Source organism: Mobula birostris, chromosome 2, assembly GCF_030028105.1.
Source record: "Mobula birostris isolate sMobBir1 chromosome 2, sMobBir1.hap1, whole genome shotgun sequence".
Taxonomy (NCBI): Eukaryota; Metazoa; Chordata; class Chondrichthyes; order Myliobatiformes; family Myliobatidae; genus Mobula; species Mobula birostris.
The window spans coordinates 238,129,326-238,155,108 of NC_092371.1; the positions used below are offsets into that span (position 1 = coordinate 238,129,326).

Sequence of the window (25,783 nt, forward strand, 5' to 3'; positions counted from 1 at the left end):
CCACTGCCACTGGCCTGAATGACTTCTGTCCAGTTGCACTCACTCCCATCATTGCAAAGTGCTTTGAGAGACTGGTTCTATCACATCTGAAATCCTGTCTGCCCACTACCCTAGACCCCCATCAATTTGCCTGTTGCACCAACAGGTCAACAGAGGATGCCATCTCCACGGCACTTCACTCTGCCCTGACCCACCTGGACAGCCCCAACTCTTACGTCAGAATACTGTTCATTGACTTTAGTTCGGCATTCAATACCGTGATCCCCTCCAAGATGATCGCCAAACTTCGCCAGCTTGGTATTAGCTCATCCCTCTGCAATTGGACCTTGGACTTTCTGATCTACAGACCCCAATCAGTTAAATTAGACAACCTCTCCTCCTCCACTCTCACCCTGAACACCGGCGTGCCTCAAGGCTGTGTGCTGAGCCCTCTTCTGTACTCCCCTTTCACTTATGACTGCGTTCCTGTACATGGTTCTAACTCCATAATCAAGTTCGTAGATGACACCACGATGGTTGGCCTGATCAGAGGGGATGACGAGATGGCCTACAGGGATGAGGTCCAGCACCTGGCCGCATGGTGTGCTGACAACAACCTGGCCCTTAACACCCAGAAGAACAAGGAGATCATTGTGGACTTCAGGCATGCTAGGAGCCACACTCACATCCCTATCTACATCAACGGAACTGTTGTGGAACGTGTATCAAGCTTCAAGTTCCTTGGTGTCCACATTTCCGAGGATCTCACCTGGTCCCTGAACTCCTCCATCCTGATCAAAAAGGTGCAACAGCACCTTTATTTCCTGCGGAGCATGAAGAAAGCTCACCTCTGTCCCAGGATAATGATGGACTTTTACCGCTGTACCATTGAGAGCATACTCACCAACTGCATCTCAGTGTGGTATGGCAATTGTCCCGTATCAGACCGCAAATCACTCCAGCGTGTGGTGAAAACTGCCCAGCGGATTATTGGCACCCAATTGCCCACCATTGAGAACATCTACCATAAATGCTGCCTGGGCAGGGCGAAAAGCATTATCAGGGATGCATCTCACCCTAACCATGGACTTTTTACTTTCCTCGCATCCGGTAGGCGCTACAGGAGCCTCTGCTCCCGCACCAGCAGGCACAGGAAAAGCTTCTTCCCTGAGGCTGTGACATTGCTGAACCTCTCATCACAGCGCTAAGCAGTATTGCATCCGTATTGTACTGTCTCAGTACTTCTATATTTGTGTGCTGTAGCACTTTTTTTTATTTGCAGTTATTTTGTAAATAACACTATTCTTTGCATTTCTGGTTAGATGCTAACTGCATTTCATTGGCTTTGTATCTTTACTCGGCACAATGACAACAAAATTGAATCTAATCTAATCTAATCTAATTATTATTTCAAAAAGCTGTAAGGAGATTGGAATTTGTACCTAAATGTTACTTTTTTTAAATTGGTGTTTAATAAGACCATAAGATATAAGATCAAAAGTAGGCCATTTGGCCCATCGAGTCTGCTCCACCCATCCAAACATGGGCTGATCCAAGTCTTCCAGTCATCCCCACTCCCCTGCCTTCTCCCCATACCCTTTGATGCCCTGGCTAATCAAGAACCTATCTATCTCTGCCTTAAATACACCCAATGACTTGGCCTCCACAGCCGCTCGTGGCAACAAATTCCACAGATTTACCACCTTCTGACTAATTTCTCTGCATCTCTGTTCTATATGGATGTCCTTCAATCCTGAAGTCATGCCCTCTTGTCCTAGAATCCCTTACCACGGGAAATAACTTTGCCATATCTAATCTGTTCAGGCCTTCTAATGTTCAGAATGTTTCTATGAGATTCCCCTCACTCTCCTGAACTCCAGGGAATACAGCCCAAGAGCTGCCAGACATTCCTCATACAGTAATCCTTTCATTACTGGAATCATTCTCGTGAATCTTCTCTGAACTCTCGCCAATGTCAGTATATCCTTTCTAAAATAAGGAGCCCAAAACTGCACACAATATTCCAAGTGTGGTCTCACAAGTGCCTTATAGAGCCTCAACATCACATCCCTGTTCTTATATTCTATACCTCTAGAAATGATGCCTACATTGCATTCTCCTTCTTCACCACTGACTCAAGCTGGAGGTTAACCTTCAGGGTATCCTGCACAAGGACTCCCAAGTCTCTTTGCATCTCTGCATTTTGAATTCTCTCCCCATCTAAATAATAGTCTGCCTGTTTATTTCTTCCACCAAAGTGCATGACCACACACTTTGCAACAGTGTATTTGCCTATTCCCTTGAACTACCTAAGTGAACGGCAGTTCTGTGGGCGAAAATGCTTTGTTAATGCGAGAGATCAGAGGAAACTGGCCAAACAGGTTTAAGGTGACAGTAACTCAAATAGCCACACGTTGCAACAGTGGTGTGCAGAAAAGCATCTCTGACTGCAGAATATGTCGAACCTTGAAGTGGGTGGGCTGCAGCAGCAGAATTCAACTCAAATTAAATCAAGTTTGATTATTATCCAAACCATACATTGATACAGCTGAACAAGACTGTTCCCCCGGGGCCAAGGTGCAAAACATTCAAAGTAGCAAGTAACATTCAAAATAGTGAATAGCATACTTCAAAATAGTAAGCAAAGAAGCACGTTCACTCAAGAAAAAACATATATGTCCAAGAGCCTGAGGGGCAATGTCTGGCAATCTATTGCCTAGTCTCCTGGCAGTGTGTGGATGGACATAATCCAAAGTCTCTCACCTGCAGCAGCAGCCAAGCCCAAGGCTTGAGGCCTAGTCCAACTTCAATGCTTCTGAGTAGCGGGCAGCGCAGTCTGCACCAATGTCAGCTCCTCTGAACCCACGTTTCGTAAGGAACAAATTTTACAAAGAGAAAAAAAAGCACCTTTGGTTGGCCTGCAAGAGGCTGCTGCGTTCACGTACACCACCATCTTAAGACCATGAACTTACGCTCAGTGGCACTGAGTGTAGGTTCTTGCTTGTAAATCAGTTGAGAATGTAATATAGGGTTTGAGGAAGATTGGGTACGTTGATAGATTCATCTACGTTCCCTGGCCACAACCTCGCTAGAGAGCAGACTATAAAGTATCACTCACAACGCGCTGGAGGAACTCAGCAGGTCGGGCAGCATCCGTGGAAAAGATTGGTCGACGTTTCGGGCCGGAACCCTTCGTCAGGACTGTAGAGGGAAGGGACAGAGGCCCTACAAAGAAGGTGGAGGGAGGGTGGGAAGAAGAAGGCTGGTAGGTTCCAGGTGAAAAACCAGTAAGGGGAAAGATAAAGGGGTGGGGGAGGGGAAGCATGGAGGTGATAGGCAGCTGGGGGAGGGGGCAGAGTGACATAAGGATAGGGGAAGGAGGGAAAGGGAAATACTGGATGTTGGAGAATTCTATGTTCATACCAAGAGGCTGGAATCTACCTAGACGGTATATGAGGTGTTGCTCCTCCAACCTGAGTTTAGCCTCATCATGGCAGTAGAGGAGGCCATGTACAGACATATCTGAATGGGAGTGGGAAGTAGAGTTGAAGTGAGTGGCTACTGGGAGATCCTGTCTGTTCTGGCAGACGGAGCGGAGGTGCTCGACGAAGCGGTCCCCCAATCTGCGTCGGGTTTCACCGATGTAGAGGAGGCCGCACCGGGAGCACCAGATGCAATAGATGACCCCAACAGACTCACAAGTGAAGTGTTGCCTCACCTGGAAGGACTGTTTGGGGCCCTGAATGGTGGCAAGAGAAGAGATGTAGGGACAGGTGTAGCACTTGTACTTACAGGGATAAGTGCCAGGTGGGAGATCCGTGGGGAGGGACATGTGGACCAGGGAGTCGCGGAGGGACCACTCCTTGCGGAAGGGGGAGAGGGGTGGAGAGGGAAAGATGTGCTTAGTGGTGGGGTCCTGTTGAAGGTGGTGGAAGTTGCGGAGGATAATGAGCTGAATCCGGAGGCTGGTGGGTGGAAGGTGAGAACAAGGGGAACTCTGTCCCTGTTGTGGTGGCGGGAGGATGGGGTGAGAGCCGAAGTGCGGGAAATGGAGGAGATGCATGTGAGGGCATCACTGATGACAGCAGAAGGGAAACCACGATCCTTAAAGAAAGAGGACATTTGAGATGTCCTGGAATGGAAAACCTCATCCTCGGAGTAGATGCGGCGGAGATGAAGGAACTGGGAATAGGAAATGGCATTTTTGCATGTGGTGGGGTGGGAAGAGGTATAGTTGAGGTAGTTATGAGAGTCGGTGGGCTTGTAGAAGATGTCAGTGGACAGCCTGTCTCCAGAGATAGAGACTGAGAGATTGAGAAAGGGGAGAGAAGTGTCCGGGATAGACCAAGTGAATTTGAGGGCTGGGTGGAAGTTAGAAGTAAAGTCGATAAAATTGACGAGCTCAGCATGGATGCAGGAAGCAGCACCAATGTAGTCGTCAATGTACCGAAGGAAAAGTTGGGCAGCAGTACCAGAATAGATTTGGAGCACAGACTGTTCCACATAACCAACGAAGAGGCAGGCATAGCTAGGGCCCATGCGAGTTCCCATAGCTACACCCTTAGTCTGAAGAAAGTGGGAAGAGCCAAAGGAGAAGTTATTGAGTGTGAGAACCAGTTCCGTCAACCGGAGGAGGGTAGTGGTGGTGGGGAACTGGTGAGGTCTATTATCCAGAAAGTAGCGGAGGGCTTTGAGGCCTTCTTGATGGGGAATGTATAGGGATTGGACATCCATAGCGAAAATGAAGCAGTTGGGACCAGGGAACTGGAAGTTATTGAAGAGGTGGAGAGCATGGGATGTATCCCAGATGTCGGTGGGGAGGGACTATAAAGTATATTAAAGGGGCAAAGATTATTGGGAGTGATGAGGGTGGAGTGCCATGGGAGGGGTGTGGGATAGGTAGCTGATAAAGAGTACCAGGGGAGGGAAGTGACACGAATGCAGACATGCCTAGCCCTTAGACACCAGGCAAGGTCATTTGATTACAGACAATTGGTTTATTGATCATTTCAGAATGTCCCTGGCATTTCCCATTCCCTCCCCTCTCCCTTCCCCTTTCCCCAACCATGATTCCTCTCTCCCTGCAGCCTTCCCACTCTCAGTCCACAATAGAGACCCATATCAGAATCAGGTTTATCATCACTCACATGTCATGAAATTTGTTTATTGTTTCGCGGCAGCAGTGCAGAGCAATATATAAAATTACTACAGTACTGTGCAAAAGTCTTAGGCACCCTAGCTATATACGTGTACCAAAGACTTTTGCTCAGTACTGTACAGTAATGCCACCACACATACATTACAGGCTCTCTTTCAGTGCAGTCATAAAGGCATTACCCCAATGCATAACTATAGGTAGAAGTGAATGACTCACAAAACACAAGATGGGAGCAGAAGTAGGTCACTCAGCCCCCTCGAGCCCATCTCGCCATTCAGTATGATCTTCCCCCAAACTAAAACTTCTCTTTGTTCCTTATAGCCCCAGTCTCTAAGATTTTTGAAACACTTCTCATTTGATTATATTATAGTGAGTGACAATGCCATTATTTCATTTTAACGCTCTTCAAAGAGGATTTTGAAAGTCTAGTGTCCTAAAAGTACCTAATTATGTATAGTCAAAATACCCTTTTCTCTTTTACAAAAAAACATTTTATTATTGACAGAAAATAGAAATACTACAAGATTTCATTTGAAGCATATGTTCATTATTAGCATATGTTATTGTCAGATTTTTAAAATATATTATTAAGAAATAAATCTCCAGGAGCACATGTCATAATACAAAATTCACCGGGACTTCAATTCCAAACAAAAAAATTGAACCTATCATTGCCAAAGATTTTTTAATAAATTGTGAAGCATGATTAAATTGTATCAACATAATTGATCTACACAGCCTATGAATGCTAAACAGTGTGTCAGCTAATTGGTTAAAGTGAAAGAAACAGTAAAATTATTAAATAACCGTACCATGAGCTGCTGATCAACATTAATATTCTGAATGTGTTAAAAAGATCTTTCCATTAATCTTGACTCTGTTGTTAAAATGTGGCATATGCTTTTTCAAATTATCTCTGCTATTTACTGGACCGCATTAACCCATTTAAATTACACAACTCCTCTGAAATAGCTGATAAAGGAATTTCAAGTGGATGAACATACTAAGTTTTCATACACTGCAATCCTATAGGGTAATCTTGGGGCCTGATAAATTTATGGAGCAGTTCCTTACTTATAATTTGACATGACTAAATTTTGCCATAAAGCATTCTGTAGTACAATCAGTGTGCAATATTACTATTTGAATATTCAATCTTACCTGCAAAGAAATATAATTTACTGTTCAATGGATCAAATAGCTAATTTAGCAATTTTCCTCTTACCAAAACTGACAGTATATGAAAAAAGAGACTAATGTATTATTCAAGTAATATTGGACACATGAGAGTACAGTCTTGCTAAACTAATTAGAAGTGGGATATCTGAAGGATAAGTCCGAAGGTCACGGCTATCAATCACCCATCAGATCTTCATGTTGGCAAGTGTATACATATAGAGTTCATTACTGCTACCATGCCTTAAGGAAGATTATTTTTCAGTTCATATTGCCAAAAGTAATCAAATAAATTTTCACCCAATTCCATAATGTGTATGTATGAATCCACAGCACAGCACATTACAATCTCCGTTCCATTCTACTTGTCCTGGGACAATAATTTGGGATTGCACTCAATCGAATTTGAAGTTCAGATGCCAGGAACCTGGAGCCTAAGTATCCTGCTTCAGCAGCTGAGTTTTGACCATAAGACCACAGGACATAAGAGCAGAGTTAGGCTATTTGGCCCATCGAGTCTGCTCTATCATTTCATCATGGTTCCATAGTCTATTATTTGGCACTCTTACCACTAGAAAGCAGCTAAAGCTGTGAATTAATCAAAATACAAAACAGAAAATCATGACAGCTACATCTTTCCTTTATCAGAAAAAATCTAAATTTAAATTAGCATTAACACGCACAAAACGCTGCAGGAACTCAGCAGGTCAGGCAGCACCTATGAGGGGAATAAGGAGCCGACTCTTTGGGCCAAGTCTCTTCATTTGGACTGATGAGTCAAAGAAAGCTAAAGAATTAAAGCATTAAGTTTTATAAGGTGTTCATCAAACCACATTTGAAATATTCTGAGTGGTTTGGGGCCCCATATCTAGGAAAGGATGTGCTGGAATTGGACAGGGTCCAGAGGATGTTCACAAGAATGATCTCAGAAATGAAAGGGTTAACGTACGAAAGTGTTTGATGGTCTGGGCCTGTACTCACTGAAGTTTGGAAGAATGAAGAAAGATCTCGTTGAAATTATCCAAATATTAAAAGGCCTAGATAGAATAGTAGGTGGGCATGTGGCCAAGTGGTTAAGGCATTGGACTAGCGACCTGAAGGTCGTGAGTTCGAGCCCCAGCCGAAGGAACGTGTTGTGTCCTTGAGCAAGGCCCTTAATCACACATAGCTCTGCGACGACACTGGTGCCAAGCTGCATGGGTCCTAATGCCCTTCCCTTGGACAACATTGGTGTTGTGGAGAGGGGAGACTTGCAGCATGGGCAACTGCCAGTCTTCCATACAACCTTGCCCAGGCCTACGCCCTGGAGAGTGAAGATTTTCCAGGCGCAGATCCATGGTCTCGCAAGACTAACGGATGCCTTTTAGTTAGAGTAGAAGCAGAGAGGATGTTTCCATTAGTGGGAGAATCTAAGACCATAGAACGCAGTCTCAGAATACAAGGACATTCATGAGGAGGAACTCCTTTAGCCAGTGGGTGGGTTAATCTGTCTAATTCATTGCCACAAAGGGTGTGGAGGCCAAATCAATGTGTATATTTAAACTGTATACATTCTCTGATATTAAATGGAACTATTGAACAATTGAACCATTTTCTTCAGCAAGCAATAAACCAGAAATTTTGAATCAGGGGTTGGAGTAGATTTTGGTACTAACCCAGAGATTTTAAAATGCAACCTGAAAAAGACAGGAAGTTTAAATAATTTTCTCATTTAAAACTTATAAGGGATATGATTGCTAATATCTCAATTTTCATATGTTTACCTATATATACATTGCAAATCACACAATAAAAATACACTCATCTGCAAACAATTCTATTATGTAAAATTATATACATTCTTTGGAGGCACTTTAAATACTACACCAATTGTAATAGAATTGGATTCTGTAATTACCTGATCTTGATGTTTTAGTTAAATGACCATTATTACCAAATGTTTCTGTATTTACATATAGCAAAAAAAGAGCACTAATCATTGAAGGAGATATGAATCAAAATCCATTGACAGATAAGCAATGAAGGACGAATCATTATTTTCTCTTCTTCTGATAACTATATATCTAGTTATGATACTCACTAAAATTATGTATGAGTCATGTTTTCCCCGCAGAAGGTAAAATTTGAGATAATTCAGAGAGAGCCTAATAAAATTTGGCAAAAACTATAGGAATGAAATTGAGCAAGACTGAATAATCCCACCTTAAATATGCATTATATCATAGTAAATACAAATTGTTTTCATTTTCGTAATAATCTGGTGGGGCAGCAAAAAAAAACATTTGTGTATCCGTTATTTGCCCGACCTGATTTTCTTTTCCAATGCAGTCCACGGTGGCATTCCATCGTGTCCAACGATGACAGGATACCTGTGCGGGAGAGTTTTTAAAGTGGAAAACCCGTTGCACTGGGATAGTTCCACTCTCACAACTTCAGAGGTCTTGGACCAGTGGTACAAACAAGTGTCACAAACTGGGGGCTTCCTTGGATGCAGTGGATGAGCTTGTCATCTCCTGTGCCTTGTCGTGCCCTGAACTGCCTTCCTGGCCGTTGCATCTCACTGTAGGTCTCATCTGCCCTGCCCACTGGAGCCGACTTCACATTCTAGGACTGATATGAAGAAAATCTATATTCCTCCAGTTCAGATGTTGGTGTCAGAACAGGATTTTTTAAGAATATCTCCGGAAATAACACAGCTAATAACCAATTTGTCTATTATTCCTTCCATATCGTTCTGAAACACTGCCCCTCACCCCACTCTCATGGCTAGGGGTTCACTTTCTGGAAAGTGGCCCACAAAATCATTGTCATGTTGAAGAATAGATGGGCTCTTGGAGAAAACACTGCAGCTGGTTCTCACCAAACATTTGAGCATATGCTTTATCTCAGCATGTTTCAAACTGAATTATTTTCCTTCCCAATCCACGGAGTACTGATTGGCCTCTTCATCCATACAGTCCACTTCAGTGACATCAGTCCAGCTACTTATGAAAGCAACAAGGTTTGATATGCTTCCTTCAAAAAAATGACACGGTAGCGTAGTGGTCAGCACAAACACTTTACACTGTCAGCCATAAGGCTGGGGTTCAGTTCCTACCACTGTCTGTAAGGAGTTTTAACGTTCTTCCCGTGACCATGTGGGTTTCCTCTGGGTGCTCTGGTTTCCTCCCACATTCCAAAGGATGTACAGGTTAGTAGTTTAATTGGTCTTTTGAGTGTAATTGGACAATGCGGGCTTTTTGGGCCAGAAGGGCCTGTTAACGTGCTGTATCTCTCCCTCTCTTCATAAAACAATGTGCAAATTAAGTTCAATGAGATAGAATTCATTATAGCCTAAAGGCTAGAGCATGTACTCAGCGTGGTATGATATACACACATGCCGGCCTAAATCTAAGCCAATAAGCTATATTACAGATGTCAAGATGTGAATGTTAAAAACAGTTCGATTCACTGTAAGAAAAGTTACCAGAAAAATTGCCAACACTAACTAACAAAAACATTGGCATCTGTGTACGCTGAAAGATCGGTCTCAAAGAAGTCCTCCAGCTTCCACTGGAGGGTCTCAAATGTTGGTCGTTCATAATCATTCTCTTTCCAGCATTCCAACATGATCTCATATAGTGGTAAAGGGCATTCTGCAGGGCATGGCATTCTGTATCCTTTCCCCAACTCCTGGACAACTTGAAGGTTTGTCATTCCTGCGGGTGGGGGGGGGGGGAAGCCAACATATAGATATTACAAAATTGTAAAGATAAACATAAATAATAAGCTGGAAATCTCAAAAAGTATTTTCCTTTACAGAAAATTCTTCAAAGGACCACTTGATGGTTCTATCAGATGGATTTATTAAATTCCAAATTAAACCAGGCAAGGAATGTTCTTTCCACATCCACTCTACCTTGGCCTATCGAATATTGAAAACCTTAGCCAGAATGGATATGGGAGAGTCTAGGTCCAGAGGGCACAACCTCCGAAAAAAGGGATTTCCCTTTAGAATAGAGATGAGGAGAAATTTCATTAACTAGAAGCTTGTGAATCTGAGGAACTCATTGCCACAGATGGCTGTGGAGATCAAGTCAATGAGTGTATAAAAAGCAGAGGTTTTGGTAGGTACATGTCAAAGGTTATGGGGAGAGGACAAGAGAATGGGGTTGAGAGGGATAATAAATCAGCCATGATCAAAAGGTGGAACAGACCCAATGGGCCAAATAGCCTACTTCTGCCCCTCCCCCCATGTGTTATGGTCATAGACTTATAAAACACTATGGCACAGGCCTTTCAGCCCATCTAGTACTGTATGTGCTGAACTATTATTCTGCTTATTCCCATCGATCTGCAACCAGATCCTTGACCTTCACTGGGACCAAAGCCATCTATATCCCTTCCACTGATGAACATACACAAATATCTCTGTAAGATTGGGTAAACATGACCTACCACGCACACAGCTATGTTGACTATCCTTAATCAGTCCATGTCTTTCCAAATACTCATATGCCCTGTCCCTTAGAGCAGGGGTCCCCAACCTTTTTTTGCAGCGCGGACCAGTTTAATATTGACAATATTCTTGCGAACCAGCTGACCGGGGATGGGGCGGGGGGGGTGTTCAAGTAGGGTTAAACTCACCTCAACATGTCTTTTACACTTAGGGTTGCCAACTTTCTCACTCCCAAATATGGGACAAAAGTAGCAGTCAAATCCCGGGACACTTTACCCCAGGAAAGACTACCACGACCATGAAGCCTTGTGTGGGCACATGTGTGCGCATGCGCGACGTGCCGATTTTCTTTTCCCCATAAATCGGTTTTGCCTTCATCTTCCCGACTATACTGTACATACATTATTTCTACTTTATATAGGGCTGTGTATTTATCATATCATTCCTGCTTTGACTATATGTTAGTGTTATTTATTTTCAGTTTTATGTGTTATTTGGTATGATTTGTTATGTTATTGTTTTAGGTCTGGGAACACTCAAAATTTTTTCCATCTTAATTAATGGTAATTGCTTCTTCACTTCATGCCATTTTGGCATGAAAGGTTTCATAGGAATGCTCTACCTTAGCAGGGGAACTACGAGACAAACCAATTTAGCCCAATATACAGGATGTGCCATCAAATACGGGACAGTTGGCAACCCTATGTTCAAGTTCAACAGTGCACGACAGGGAATGAGGAAAGGTGCAGCTGACTCATATCATTTCCTCGCGGCCCGGTAGCACATGCTTTGCGGCCCGGTACCGGTCCGCGGCCCGGTGGTTGGGGACCGCTGCCTTAGAATACCTTCCAATAACTTTCCCACTACTGATATCAGGGTCACCAGCCTATAATTTCCCAGCTTATTCTTAGAGTTATTCTTAAACAACAGAACAAGGTTAGCTGTCCTCCAATCCGACAGCATCTCACACGTGGCTAAGGCCATTTGGTTTATGGCCTTATGTTCTGACAAATGAATTTAGTATCCTGAGCAATTTTTGGATTTTTGATGTTGTTCACTTGAGCTACAATAATCCATGCATACAAACTCTTCCTTATGTGGATTCAGATTTACTCAAACCATTATAGACAGTTTCAGTAAAATTTCAGTGACATACAGTACTGTACAAAAGTCTTAGGCACATACACATCGCGAGAGAGCCTAAGTCTATTGCTAGAGAGTCTTAAGTCTTTAGAGAGACATTCTGTAATGATCAATACATCAATTGTTTGGTATCAAATGACCTTTGGTATCTTAGGGCTGGCTGTGTATGCATCCGTGCCACCCCCCCATCCCAGCACTCCTTCTCTGCCACCTGTCCCACTGCACTCCACCATCGACTCTCTGTATACACATGACTGTGTGGCTAGGCATAGCTCAAATACCATCTCTAAATTTGCTGACGATACAACCATTGTTGGGAGAATCTCAGGTGGTAACGAGAGGGCATACAGGAGTGAGATATGCCAACTAGTGGAGTCGTGCCGCAGCAACAACCTGGCACTCAACATCAGTAAGACGAAAGAGCTGATTGTGGACTTCAGGAAAGGTAAGATGAAGGAACACATACCAATCCTCATAGAGGGATCAGAAGTGGAGAGAGTGAGCAGCTTCAAGTTCCTGGGTGTCAAGATCTCTGAGGATCTAACCTGGTCCCAACATATCGATGTAGTTATAAAGAAGGCAAGATAGCGACTATAATTTATTAGGAGTTTGAAGAGATTTGTCATGTCAACAAATACACTCAAAAACTTGTATAGTTGCACCGTGGAGAGCATTCTGACAGGCTGCTTCACTGTCTGGTATGGAGGGGCTACTGCACAGGACCAAAAGAAGCTGCAGAATGTTGTAAATCTAGTCAGCTTCATCTTGGGCACTAGCCTACAAAGTACCCAGGACATCTTCAGGGAGCAGTGTCTCAGTAAGGCAGTGTCCATTATTAAGGACCTCCAGCACCCAGCGCATGCCTTTTTCTAGCAACGCACATCAAAGTTGCTGGTGAACGCAGCAGACCAGGCAGCATCTGTAGGAAGAGGTGCAGTCGACGCTTCAGGCCGAGACCCTTCGTCAGGACTAACTGAAGGAAGAGTTAGCTAGTCCTGACGAAGGGTCTCGGCCTGAAACGTCGACTGCACCTCTTTCTACAGATGCTGCCTGACCTGCTGCGTTCACCAGCAACTTTGATGTGTGTTGCTTGAATTTCCAGCATCTGCAGAATTCCTGTTGTTTGCATGCCCTTTTCTCACTGTTACCATCAGGTAGGAGGTACAGAAGCCTGAAGGCACACACTCAGCGATTCAGGAACAGCTTCTTCCTCTCTGCCATCCGATTCCTAAATGGACATTGAATCTTTGGACACAACCTCACTTTTTTCTAATATTCAGTATTTCTGTTTTTGCATGTTTTTTAAATCTATTCAATATACATAATCGATTTACTTGTTTATTTATTATTATTTTTATTAATTTTCTTTCTCTGCTAGATTATGTATTGCACTGAGCTGCTGCTGCTAAGTTAACAAATTTCCCATCACATGCTGGTGATAATAAACCTGATTCTGATCCTTTGCTCCACACAGATTTTCAAACTCACTCTCTGCTCCATGTTGACAAATACCGTTCTGTGCAAATGTCTTAAACACCCTAGCTATATGTATATACCTTAGACTCATGCACAGTACCGTAGTGATTCTAATTGTGTTCTGAAACGAAGAGCTAACCTGGGTAAGGTATCTTTCCATAAGTGATAATTTCATACAGCAGTATTCCAAAGGACCAGACATCCGATTTGATGCTGAATTTATTTGAGTGAAGGGCTTCCGGTGCAGTCCACTTTACAGGAAATTTTGCTCCTTCTCTTGCTTCATAAACATTTTCATCATCTCCCTGATAATGTCAAAAAAATGGTCTTAGCAATAATGTATCCAGCAGTTTAAATAATGCACTCAAGATTACACTGGCAAGATAGCAAGATATTCACCTTGTTTTATTCTATTCTTTTATTTAGAGATACAGTAACTGGCCCTTCTTGCTCAACTAGCCCTCACTGCTCAATTACATCCATCACCATTATGTGGCACAGGCAGACATGGTCTTTCCACGGCCATCACACATCAAAGTTGCTGGTGAACGCAGCAGGCCAGGCAGCATCTCTAGGAAGAGGCACAGTCGACGATTCAGGCCGAGAACCTCCCCCATTTTATTTTTTAATAAAAATGCCATCCCCTTCTTGCAATTCCTCGGTCTCTGCCGCATCTGCTCTCAGGATGAGGCTTTTCATTCCAGGACGAGGGAGATGTCCTTTTTTTAAAGAAAGGGGCTTCCCTTCCTCCACTATCAACTCTGCTCTCAAACGCATCTCCCCCATTTTATTTTTCAATAAAAAGCCCTGACGAAGGGTCCCAGCCCGAAACGTCGACTGCACCTCTTCCTAGAGATGCTGCCTGGCCTGCTGCGTTCACCAGCAACTTTGATGTGTGTTGCTTGAATTTCCAGCATCTGCAGAATTCCTCGTTTTTACCTTTCCACGACCATGATTGTTCTTGGCAATTTTTTCCACAGAAGTGGTTTGCCATTGTCTCCTTCTGGGCAGAGTCTTTACAAGACGGGTGACCGTTGCCATTATCAATACCCCTCAGGGATTGTCTGCCTGGCGTCAGTGGTTGTGATATGCACCGGCTGCTCAAACAACCATCCACCACTGCCCCCGTGGCTTCATGTGACCCCTGACTGGCGGTGGGCAGGGGGAGGGAGGTCAGGTAAGCAGGTGCGACTCCTTGCTCAGGGGTGGCCTGCAGGCTAGCGGAGAGAAGGAGCACCTTGCGCCTCCTTTAGTAGAGCTGTATCTATATATAGTTATATATTTGCCTTATTTTATTTTAATCTTTTATTCAGAGACACTGCACAGTAGCAGGCCCTTTCAGTCCAATGAGCTCTCACTACCCAGTTTCACCCATGTGACTCATTAATCTACTGACCCGTATGTCCTTGGAATTTGGGAGGAATGCAGAGCAAACCCATGCTGTTGCAAGGAGAACATGTAAGCTCCTTATAGTCCGCTGCAGAACTGAATCTGGGTCGCTGATGCTGTAATAATGTTACTCTAGCTGCGACATTCTATGCTACTGTGCCATTATGTTAGTACCCACTACCCACGCTCAGGGCTCAGAGTCCCCATCGTCCCACACTTAACAGGTAACTCAGTCAATCAATCCACCTTATCCTTCAATGAGCAATGAAATGAAAGGGAAATAATTGTCATCTTACCATAAAAACTCGGGCAAGTCCAAAATCAGCTACCTTGCAGGTGTTGTTCTCCCCAACCAGAACATTCCTGGCAGCTAAGTCCCGATGGATATAACTTTTAAGTTCCAGATATGCCATTCCTGCAGCTACCTGTGCAGACATTTCCAGTAGGTCAGTTACAGTCAAGCTTGACTTCTGGTTCTCTGTCGAAATTAATACATGGTGAATGTTAGAATTCAGAAAATATTTTCAATTCTCCTTAAAATGTCTTATCTGCTAAAAAGCATGATCTGCTCTGGATGTCGGTATTGGTTCTGTGGCCAAATGTGTGGATGATAGGTGATGGGGCGGGTAGTGTTGAGGAAGCAGGGAATCTGCAGGTCATGGACAGAATAGGCAATAAATGGCAGATTGACTTCTGTGCTGGGAAGTGTGTGATTACGCAACTTGATATATAAAAGATAAAGGCACAGACTACTTTAAAAATGGGGAGAAAATTTAGAAACCGGATGTCCAAAGGGACTTGGGACCCTTTCTTAACTTGCAGGTTGAGTCCGTAGTAAGAAAGGCAGATGCAATGTTAACATTCATTTAGAGAGGGCTAGAATATAAAAGCAAGAATGTAATGCTGAGACTTTAAAAGGCATTGTCCAGACTGCATTTGGAGTATTGAGAACAGATTGGGCATTACCATTGGAGAGGATCCAGAGGAGATTTCCGAGAATGGTCCCAGAAATGAAAGGGTTAATGCATGAGGATGTTTCATGGCTCTGAGCCTGTACTTGCTGAAGTTTATAAGAATGAGGGGAGATCTCGTTGAAACCTATGAATATTGATAGGCCTAGATAGAGTGGATGTGCAGAGGATGCTTCCAGTTGAAAGAGAGTCTAGAATCAGAAGACACAGCCTCAGAATAGAAGCATGTCTCTATAGGACAAAGATGAGGGGAATTTCTTTAGCCAGAGGGTGGTGAATCTGTGGAATTGTTTGCTACAGACGGCTCATTGCTCCATTAAGGAGGAGATACAGAATCCTGAAGGCACACAGTCAACAATTCAGGAATTGCTTCCTCAGATTTCTGAATAGACATTGAACCGATGAACACTACCTCACTGCTTTTTTTCCTCTCTTTTTACACGACTTATTTAATTTAATTTTCTTACTATATATATTTCTTACCGTAATTTACAGTTTTTATTTTGTGTTGCAATATACTGCTGTCACATAACAACAAATTTCACAACATATGCCAGTGACATTAAACCTGATTCTAGTTCCCTGGAGGCCAAGTTATTGGGTATATTTAAAACAGGGGTTGATAGGTTCTTGATTAGTAATGACATTGTGAAGGGGAGAAGGCAGGTTGAGAGGGAAAATAAATCAACTCTGATCGAATGGCAAAGCAGACTCGATTTGCCAAACGACGTAGTTCTACTCAAATGTCTTAGGGAAATCGAAAGTGAAGCAACCTGAAACCCTGCAGATGCTGAAAATCTAACAGAAAAGTTGCATGCTGGAAACATTCAGCAGGTAAGGCAGCATCCATGGAGAGTGAAACATGGATGCTTCACTAATAAATCAAGCCAATGACCTTTCCACCCGATGAAAAGTCTGGAAAAGATAACCCTGTTTTTTTTTTAATCTCTAAGCAGGAAAACTTTTTCTTTCTTTTTTAAATACCATCATCTTTATGTGCCATGTCGTATGACATAAGCAATCATGGACATTTATCTGTACCCGACCATGACTGTACTTGGCAAATTTTTCCACAGAAGTGCTTTGCCATTACCTTCTTCTGGGCAGTGTCTTTATCAGGCAGGTGACCCCAGCCATTATCAATTGTTCCTTTCCACGCACGCCTTGTGGCACATCAGAAGACTACCATTTCTTTAGCCTATGTCTGTTTTTTTTTTACAATGCTGAGTTGCTAGCATGACTCTCAACCCAGCTCGGATGGAAAGCGTTCAAGGAGTCAGTCAGATTCTAACCCGAGACCACCCACTTTGCAGCCCGGTGCGGATGCCACTACACCTCCAGCCAGCTAGCCATGATCAGTACCCTTCAGAGATTGTCTGCCTGGCGTTAGTGATCGCGTAAACAGGACTTGTGATATGCACCGTCTATGAATGGGTTGGCTGAAAGCTTTATCCAAATCTTCAAGAAGTCCATTAAAGTGATGGACAAGGAGAACATTTCCGTACAGCACAAGCTGGACAACTTTCTTCTTGTATATCAGAACTCTGTCTATGCAATGACAAATCAAACACCTGCAATGCTGTTCATGAACAGGAATCTGAGATCTCGCAAAGAGCTCCTAAAACCAGACCTCCGGAGGGAAGTGAAGACTAAACAGTTAAGCCAGTTGCCAAGTGAAGCAGCAAGGAGCTTTGTGATTGGACAGAAATTCCTATCACGTGATTACCAAGAAGACAAGTGGACACCCGGTAGGATAGCTACAAGAACTGGACCACTGATAATACACAGTGGATGTTGGAGATCGGACATGTGGATCAGATACTGGATGCTCAACTGAAGAACATACCCTAGTCGATTATACCCAACAAGATGAACATATTACAGTCACTGAACTTATCTCTCAGTGATGATCATGTCACTGACAGCAACATGACATCGGAAACCGAGAACATTATCTTAGACAGGACACCAACCAAACCTGATGCCACTTCACAGGTCCAGAGCCGTCATCCTGAAATCTATTTCTTTTAAAGCAAAGACCCTCCCCTCAGCATTATGTATTGATCTGTTGTCTACACATATGCATTATTCTCTCTCTCTCGCTGCAATATGAATACACCAGTTAAATCCATCTCCCGCGTGCGTGCTTTTATTTAATTGATATGTAGCTGCAAAGACACACTTTTCAGCAAATAGCTTCTAATGAGGCAAAATGCTTTAAATTAATTCTTGCTGAATGATGTTTCAATGTGACTAAGCAGTCCCATCAGGAAGCAGTGGTGTCTGGGACCATTACGTTACCTGTCATTTTGGAGTGCTGTTTTGCTCTGTAAATATCAGTGCACATTGCTTAATGACCATTCTTGTACATTCAAAAATAAAGTGGTTCCCAGGTGGCTCAGCAGTTAATTGCATCGTGCAGCGTCGTATTGCTGGGTACAGACTGGGAAAACACAGGTCCAGTGTTTTACCCTTCTCTATCCCTGTAATCTTCTCACCTTCTCCAAATTTCTGCAAAGTTGGTGTTCCTTTAACCCCATCTCTTCATCCCGCCTTTCATAACTATGCTGTCAAAAGTTGAGGTTGGAAGCTTCCAAATTCTAACCCCACTCATTCTCTGTCTCTTGCCCTCTCTCTCTCTCTCTCTCACACACACACACGCACTTACTCTATCACTCACACGCCCACTCAGTCACAGACCAACTTAGTCATACACTCACTCCCACACTCAACACATGAACTCACATGCACGCAAGCGTGGCAACACACACACACACACACACACACACACAGGATGCACATATGAGGTTAAAAAAAGGCTCCTTAATATCATATATGTTTTCACTATAAAAATATGCAGCAAAGAACCAATGGATCGGATTCCTTTTCTCCCGCCCTTTACCTTTCCCACCCACCTGGTTTCACTTATCACCTTCTAGATTGTGCTCATTCCTCTCCCCACCCCCGCAACCTTATTTGATTCTGGTATCTTCCCCCTTGGTTCCATGAGGTTGTTATAGCCAGAGGTGGAAGTGGGCACAAGCTTCTACTACCTATTAAATGCTCCCAATGATATGCATCGCAAATAGCCTCCGACAACCAAGTCCAGCTCCTGCCCTTCACATGTGGTTTATTTACTAAGCCTGGCAGAACCATTTCTACTGGCAGGATAAGGGGTAAGGGTGCTGTACTGGCACCTTAAAACCAGTTAGTTTGGGCAGATGGGGCTCATCAGCCATGGTTGGCAGCTTTTTTAGGAGAAGGGAAACTCTGACCTCAAACCTCCGGTGCCTTGCGGCAATACTTACTCATGAGGAAGGCTTTGGGAGTAAACCCTGGGGGAAAAATCTGGAGCTGGAAGTCCCTAAGGCAGTCCTATGTTGAAATCAACATTGATTGGCAACTCCTGCGAGACTGCTGGTGCCAAGCTGTATCAGTTTCTTCTGTTCCTTTGAATTCATCAGATGCGTGGAGAGGGTGAGCTTGCTACATGGGCAACAGCTTGTTCTCCATATTGGACTGCCGTGGTTTGTGTACTGGCACGCGTATCACATAGGCAGCTGAGGCACAACACTCATGGTCAACACAGGGCCACTGCCCCCTTTCTTTCCAGTCCTGAAGAAGGGTCTTGGCCCTAAATGTCGACTATTTATTCCTCTCCATACTCTCAGTGCCTGACCCACTGAGTTCCTCCAGCATTTTGTGTGTGTTATAATGAATCTGATGTCATCTGAGAGAAATGGAATTAAATGAATATTTTCTTTCAGTGGCTCTGAGCAATACCTAGCAATCGGTTTTTCTATCGAGTTCATGAACTGGTTTCTATTAGCTTTTGTAATGCATTTTATATCATGTTAGCTTCTGCATGCTTTATGTTTAATATATGTATGTCCATGGCATCTAATTGTTTGAAAATTACTTTAGTCGAGCAAGAAGATCTCTGCATCATAACTTGCTTCTCAAACTATTTTCTCCATTGTGGATCAGTAGCACCTAATATTGCTGACTGCTAAGCGTTGGTGTCAGTATTGAATCTTACCAAGATTGTCGGCATCTTTAATTTTACTGCTATAAGCTGTAAACAAGGAGGTTCAGTGACACGTATTGTTGGGTGTGAGCTGTAGAGCTGCTAATGTTGACCTCATTACAAAGGGTATCATATTTAGTGCAAAAGAAAAGGAAGGGGTACCTCAAGGCTCAGTGCTGGGACCCCAGTTGTTTACAATATATATTAATGACTTAGATGAGGGAATTAAATGCAGCATCTCCAAGTTTGCGGATGACACGAAGCTGGGTGGCAGTGTTAGCTGTGAGGAGGATGCTAAGAGGATGCAGGATGACTTGGATAGGTTGGGTGAGTGGGCAAATTCATGGCAGATGCAATTTAATGTGGATAAATGTGAGGTTATCCACTTTGGTGGCAAAAACAGGTGAACAGATTATTATTTGAAAGGTGGCCGATTAGGAAAAGGGGAGGTGCAACGAGACCTGGGTGTCATTATACACCAGTCATTGAAAGTGGACATGCAGGTACAGCAGGCGGTGAAAAAGGCGAATGGTATGCTGGCATTCATAGCAAGAGGATTCGAGTACAGGAGCAGGGAGGTGCTACTGCAGTTGTACAAGGCCTTGGTGAGAACACACCCGGAGTATTGTGTGCAGTTTTGGTCCCCTAATCTGAGGAAAGACATTCTTGCGATAGAGAGAGTACAAAGAAGGTTCACCAGATTGATTCCTGGGATGGCAGGACTTTCATATGATGAAAGCCTGGATCGACTAGGCTTATACGTTGGAATTTAGAAGATTGAGGGGGGATCTTATTGAAACGTATAAGATCCTAAAGGGATTGGACAGGCTAGATGCAGGAAGATTGTTCCCAATGTTGGGAAAGTCCAGAACGAGGGGTCACAGTTTGAGGATAAAGGGGAAGCCTTTTAGGACCGAGATTAGGAAAAACTTCTTCACACAGAGAGTGGTGAATCTGTGGAATTCTCTGCCACAGGAAACAGCTGAGGCCAGTTCATTGGCTATATTTAAGAGGGAGTTAGGTATGGCCCTTGTGGCTAAAGGGATCAGGGGGTATGGAGGGAAGGCTGGTACAGGGTTCTGAGTTGGATGATCAGCCTCGATCATACTGAATGGCGGTGCAGGCTCGAAGGGCCGAATGGCCTACTCCTGCACCTATTTTCTATGTTTCTATGAAAGGGGAACGTTTTGATAAGGGCCACAAAAGCACAAGTAGCAGGCATCACTGGAATTCCCTTTCTGGGATTGAAAATGAACACAAGGGGCTGGTGATCTGTTACCAGCGTAAACCTCTGTCCACAGAGGTAGTAGTGGGACTTCTTTGTTCCCCATACTGGACCAAGGGCCTCTTGGTCGATCTATGCATAGTTGCATTCTGCTTTCATGAGTGATCTTGAAGCAAATGGAATCAGGTCCTCAGATCCATCTTTCATAATGTGTGACAAAATGGCTTCAATGCCATAAGGGGACACATCGCATGCCAGTCTGATAGGCAGGGATGGGTCATAATGAGTGAGCAGTTCATCAGATGCTATTTGTCTCTGTTTCCTTGAATGGTCTTTCACATCTTTCTGACCATTCCCACTTTGCTCCTGTCTGTAACAGTGCGTTCAATGCGTGCAGCACTGTAGCAGTGTTTGGGAGAAACCAATGGCCGTAGTTTACAGGCACAAGTATGAACTGAGTTGTGACACAGTTTCTGGTTTGGCTGCCTGTAGCACTGTTCCCATCTTCTCTGGTGACTTGTGTAAGCCATGCTTGTCAAAGACGTGTCCACAATATGAGAGTTCATTCTTCAAAAACTCACATTTCTCCCTCTTTGCATGCAGACATTACTCACTCCGCCTGGTAAGCACTTTACCAAGGATCTGGAAGTTGTTCTTCGTCATTTTTGCCAGTCACAATAATGTCCATAAGACTATAAAACATAGGAGCAAAATTAGGCAATTTGGCCCATCGAGTCTGCTTCGCCATACAGTCATGGCTGATCCTTTTTCTTTTCTCCTCCTCAACACCATTTACCAGCCTTCTCCCCGTAACCGTTGATGCCATGTCCAATTAAGAACCTATCAATCTCTGCCTTAAATACACCCAGCGACCTGGCCTTCACAGCTGCACGTGGCAATAAATTCCACAAATTCACCACCCTTTGGCTAGAGGAATTTCTCCGCATCTCTGTTTTATACAATTATACTGGGACAGCCCCTTGTGAGTGTTGATTGTGAGGAACTTCCTGCTTGACTCGTCAATCTCCAACTGCGGATAGGCTTGTGACAAGTCAATTTTTGAAAACCTCTCCCTACCTGCCAAAGATGCAAAAATGTCTTCTATTCTTGGCAGGGGATACTGCACAGTACACAGCACCAGGGTGATGCTCACCTTGAAATCCCCAGGCGAATGGCCCCAGTCTTCCCTTTCTTGATTCTGGGACAATGGACATGGCCCAATCACTCCCCTCAATCTTGGAGAGAATTCCAGACACCTCCAAGCTTTGCAGTTCAGCATCCACTTTAGGACATTCTGCATAAGGCACTGGATGCACTTTATGGAATTTTTGTGTTGCTTTTTCATCTGGTTCAATTCTGGCCTTCATGTCTTTGAGTTTACCAATCCTTTCTCAAACACTTTCTCATTAGCATTAAGTAGCTGTGCCAGTCTCTGGTTAGTGCTACCATTTGGGCTGCTGTTGCCTGTTTATGTCACACTGAGAGCTTTGACTGAGTGCAATCTAGTCAGATTTTTCACAACCATTCACATCTGAAAAGAGCTGGTCCTTCACTTTTCAATACATAAAGCTCTAACTGTTGTGTTTGGCCTCTATACGTCACATTTATTTTCAGTTTGCCTTTGGGAGACACTCTTTCATCCGTGTAAGCTTCAGCATCACTGAGGTCTTTCCTAATGGAATCTTAGAAAACAGTCTGTCGTAGTCAGCCTCTGGAATGATGGACAAAGCTGGCCCTGTATCCAGCTCCATTTTCAGTTTTACACCAGACACGTCTATTGTGATCCAAATTGTCTTGTGATCTGCTTCATTTATACTATGCAATTCTAGGCATGACAGTTCACCTTTGTCAGACCCTGTTATCTGATTTTGTTTTACATTTCGTAACTTTATGCATTTGTTTAGTTTTGCGTTTCAGACTTTTCACTCAGCTGTGCTTTTTGTTTGCCTTGCACATTCTCTCTCTCTGACTTTGTCTATGACACTTTTTACAAACTTTTGCTTTGAACCAACACAGATCTACATTATGGGAGGATTTACCACATTAATAACATCTTTGGCTTTTTGCACCATTCAGGGACATTTTGTGCATTTCACATTCTAAACTCCATTTTCTCTAGTTCTGCTGCACCCTTTGCTGCAGTCTCTGACAATATTGCAATGATCAATGTCCGTTCTAAGGTTGGGGCTCTTTTGACCATAAGACTGTAAGATCTAGGAGCAGAATTAGGCAATTTGGCCCATTGAGTATGTTCCACTACTCAATCATGGCTGATCCTTTTTTCCCCCTCCTTAGCCCCACTCCCTGGCCTTCTACAAGTAACCTCTGATGCCGTGGCCAATCAAGAACCTATCAATCTCTGCCTTAAATACACCCAAGGACTTGGACTCCACAGCTGCCATTGGTAACAAATTCCACAAATTCACCACCCTCCAGCTAAAGAAATTTCTCTGTATCTCTGCTTTAAATAGACGCCCCTCTATCCTGAGGCTGTGCCCTCTTGTCCAAGACTTCTCCCGCCATGGGAAATTCCACATCTACTCTGACTAGGCATTTCAACGTTTAAAGGGTTTCAATGAGATTCCCCCCTTATCCTTCTAAATTCCAGTGAGAACAGACCCACAGCCATCAAATGTTCCTCATATGGTAACCCTTTCATTCCTGGAATCAGCCTTGTGAACCTCCTCTGAACCCTCCCCAATGCCAGCATACTTTTTTCTTAGATAAGGAGCCCAAAACTGGTCAGAATACTCACCAGTGCCTCAGCATCTCATCCCTGCTCTTATATCCTAGACCTCTTGAAATGAATGCTAACATTGCATTTGCCTTCCTCACCACCAACTCAACCTGCAAGTTAGCCTTTAAGGTGTTCAGCACAAGGACTCCCAAGGCCCTTTGCATCTCAGATTTTTGGATTTTCTCCCCATTTAGAATATAGTCTACACATTTATTTCTTCTAGCAACGTGCATGTCCATGCATTTTCCAACATTGTGTTTTATTTGTCTCTTTCTTGGTCATTTTCCTAATCTGTCTAAGTCCTTCTGCAGCCTTCCTGTTTCCTTAGCAATACCTGCCCCTCCACCAATCTTCGGATTATCTGCAAATTTGGCAAAAAAGCCATTTATCTTCTGGACAGTAGCCTCTTTTGAGTGCTTTGACTATACATGCCACATACAAGCCTGTATATGTTAATGCACCAGAAAGTCCATCTCTAAAGTCACAGTACTGGGAAAGTTTGCACAGTTCTGCAGTGTATACAGAAACGCTTTTATCCTTTGACTGGTTCCTTTTATAACATCTAAATTTCTCAGTTATTACCAGTAGATTAGGGCTCAAGTAATTTTGTAAAATTATAACAACTTCATCAAACATCTTGCTTACTGGCTTTGCAGGGGTTACTAGGTTGCATAAGAGACTGCATGTTCTTGCACACATTAAGCTAAGAAGTGTAGGGACTTTATTTTGCTCTTCCACGTTGTTCATGTTACAATACAATTCCAACCTCTCGATAATGACTCCCAGCCTTCATTAGCGCTATCAAATTTGTCAACTTTCCCGACTGAAGCTATCACCACATTATTTTCACTTTAAATTCAGTGTGTCTTTCAGTGTGTATTATGCACTGTACTCACACCTTTGTTAGTATCCGTGCCTCCTAGGGGTTCCTTCACCTCAATCTCTCTAATCACCTCTGGTTCAGTACACAATACCCAATCCAGTACAGCCAATCCCCTAGTGGGCCCAACAACAAACTGTTCTAAAAAGCCACCTCACAGACATCCTACAAATTCTCTCTCTTGAGATCCAGTGCTGACCTGATTTCCCCAATCCACTTGCATTTAAGTATAACACCTTAAGACCAGTATTTTGATTTCACTGCAACTTTATTGCACTGCAACTCATCCCAATGGCTACAAATAGTCATAGTCATAGTCATAGTCATAGTCATACTTTATTGATCCCGGGGGAAATTGGTTTTCATTACAGTTGCACTATAAATAATTAAATAGTAATAAAACCATAAATATTTAAATAGTGATATGTAAATTATGCCAGGAAATAAGTCCAGGACCAGCCTATTAGCTCAGGGTGTCTGACCCTCCAAGGGAGGAGTTGTAAGGTTTGATGGCCACAGGCAGGAATGACTTCCTATGACGCTCTGTGCTGCATCTCGGTGGAATGAGTCTCTGGCTGAATGTACTCCTGTGCCCAACCAGTACATTATGTAGTGGATGGGAGATATTGTCCAAGATGGCATGCAACTTGGACAGCATCCTCTTTTCAGACACCACCGTCAGAGAGTCCAGTTCCAGCCCCACAACATCACTGGCCTTATGAATGAGTTTGTTGATTCTGTTGGTGTCTGCTACCCTCAGCCTGCTGCCCCAGCACACAACAGCAAACATGATAGCACTGGCCACCACAGACTCGTAGAACATCCTCAGCATTGTCCGGCAGATGTTAAAGGACCTCAATCTCCTCAGGAAATAGAGACGGCTCTGACCCTTCTTGTAGACGGCCTCAGTGTTCTTTGACCAGTCCAGTTTATTGTCAATTCGTATCCCCAGGTATTTGTAATCCTCCACCATGTCCACACTGACCCCCCTGGATGGAAACAGGAGTCACTGGTGCCTTAGCTCTCCTCAGGTCTACCACCAGCTCCTTAGTCTTTTTCACATTAAGCTGCAGATAATTCTGCTCACACCATGTGACAAAGTTTCCTACCGTAGCCTGTACTCAGCCTCATCTCCCTTGCTGATGCATCCAACTATGGCAGAGTCATCAGAAAACTTCTGAAGA

The 25,783-nt window shown here is 43.6% G+C and overlaps 1 protein-coding gene across 1 annotated transcript in view; it reads right to left on the reverse strand.

Moving 5' to 3' along the window:
* Positions 1 to 5,672: 5,672 nt before the first annotated feature.
* The window catches only part of frk (fyn-related Src family tyrosine kinase), a 155,225-nt gene continuing 135,114 nt past the window's right edge, over positions 5,673 to 25,783 (reverse strand). The window contains exons 6-8 of the mRNA XM_072251618.1: positions 15,056 to 15,237; positions 13,510 to 13,675; positions 5,673 to 10,011 (exon numbers count right to left, since the gene is read on the reverse strand). Coding sequence (XP_072107719.1) covers positions 9,797 to 10,011; positions 13,510 to 13,675; positions 15,056 to 15,237 — 563 coding nt within the window. The 3' untranslated portion in view covers positions 5,673 to 9,796. The remainder of the gene's footprint in view (positions 10,012 to 13,509; positions 13,676 to 15,055; positions 15,238 to 25,783) is intronic.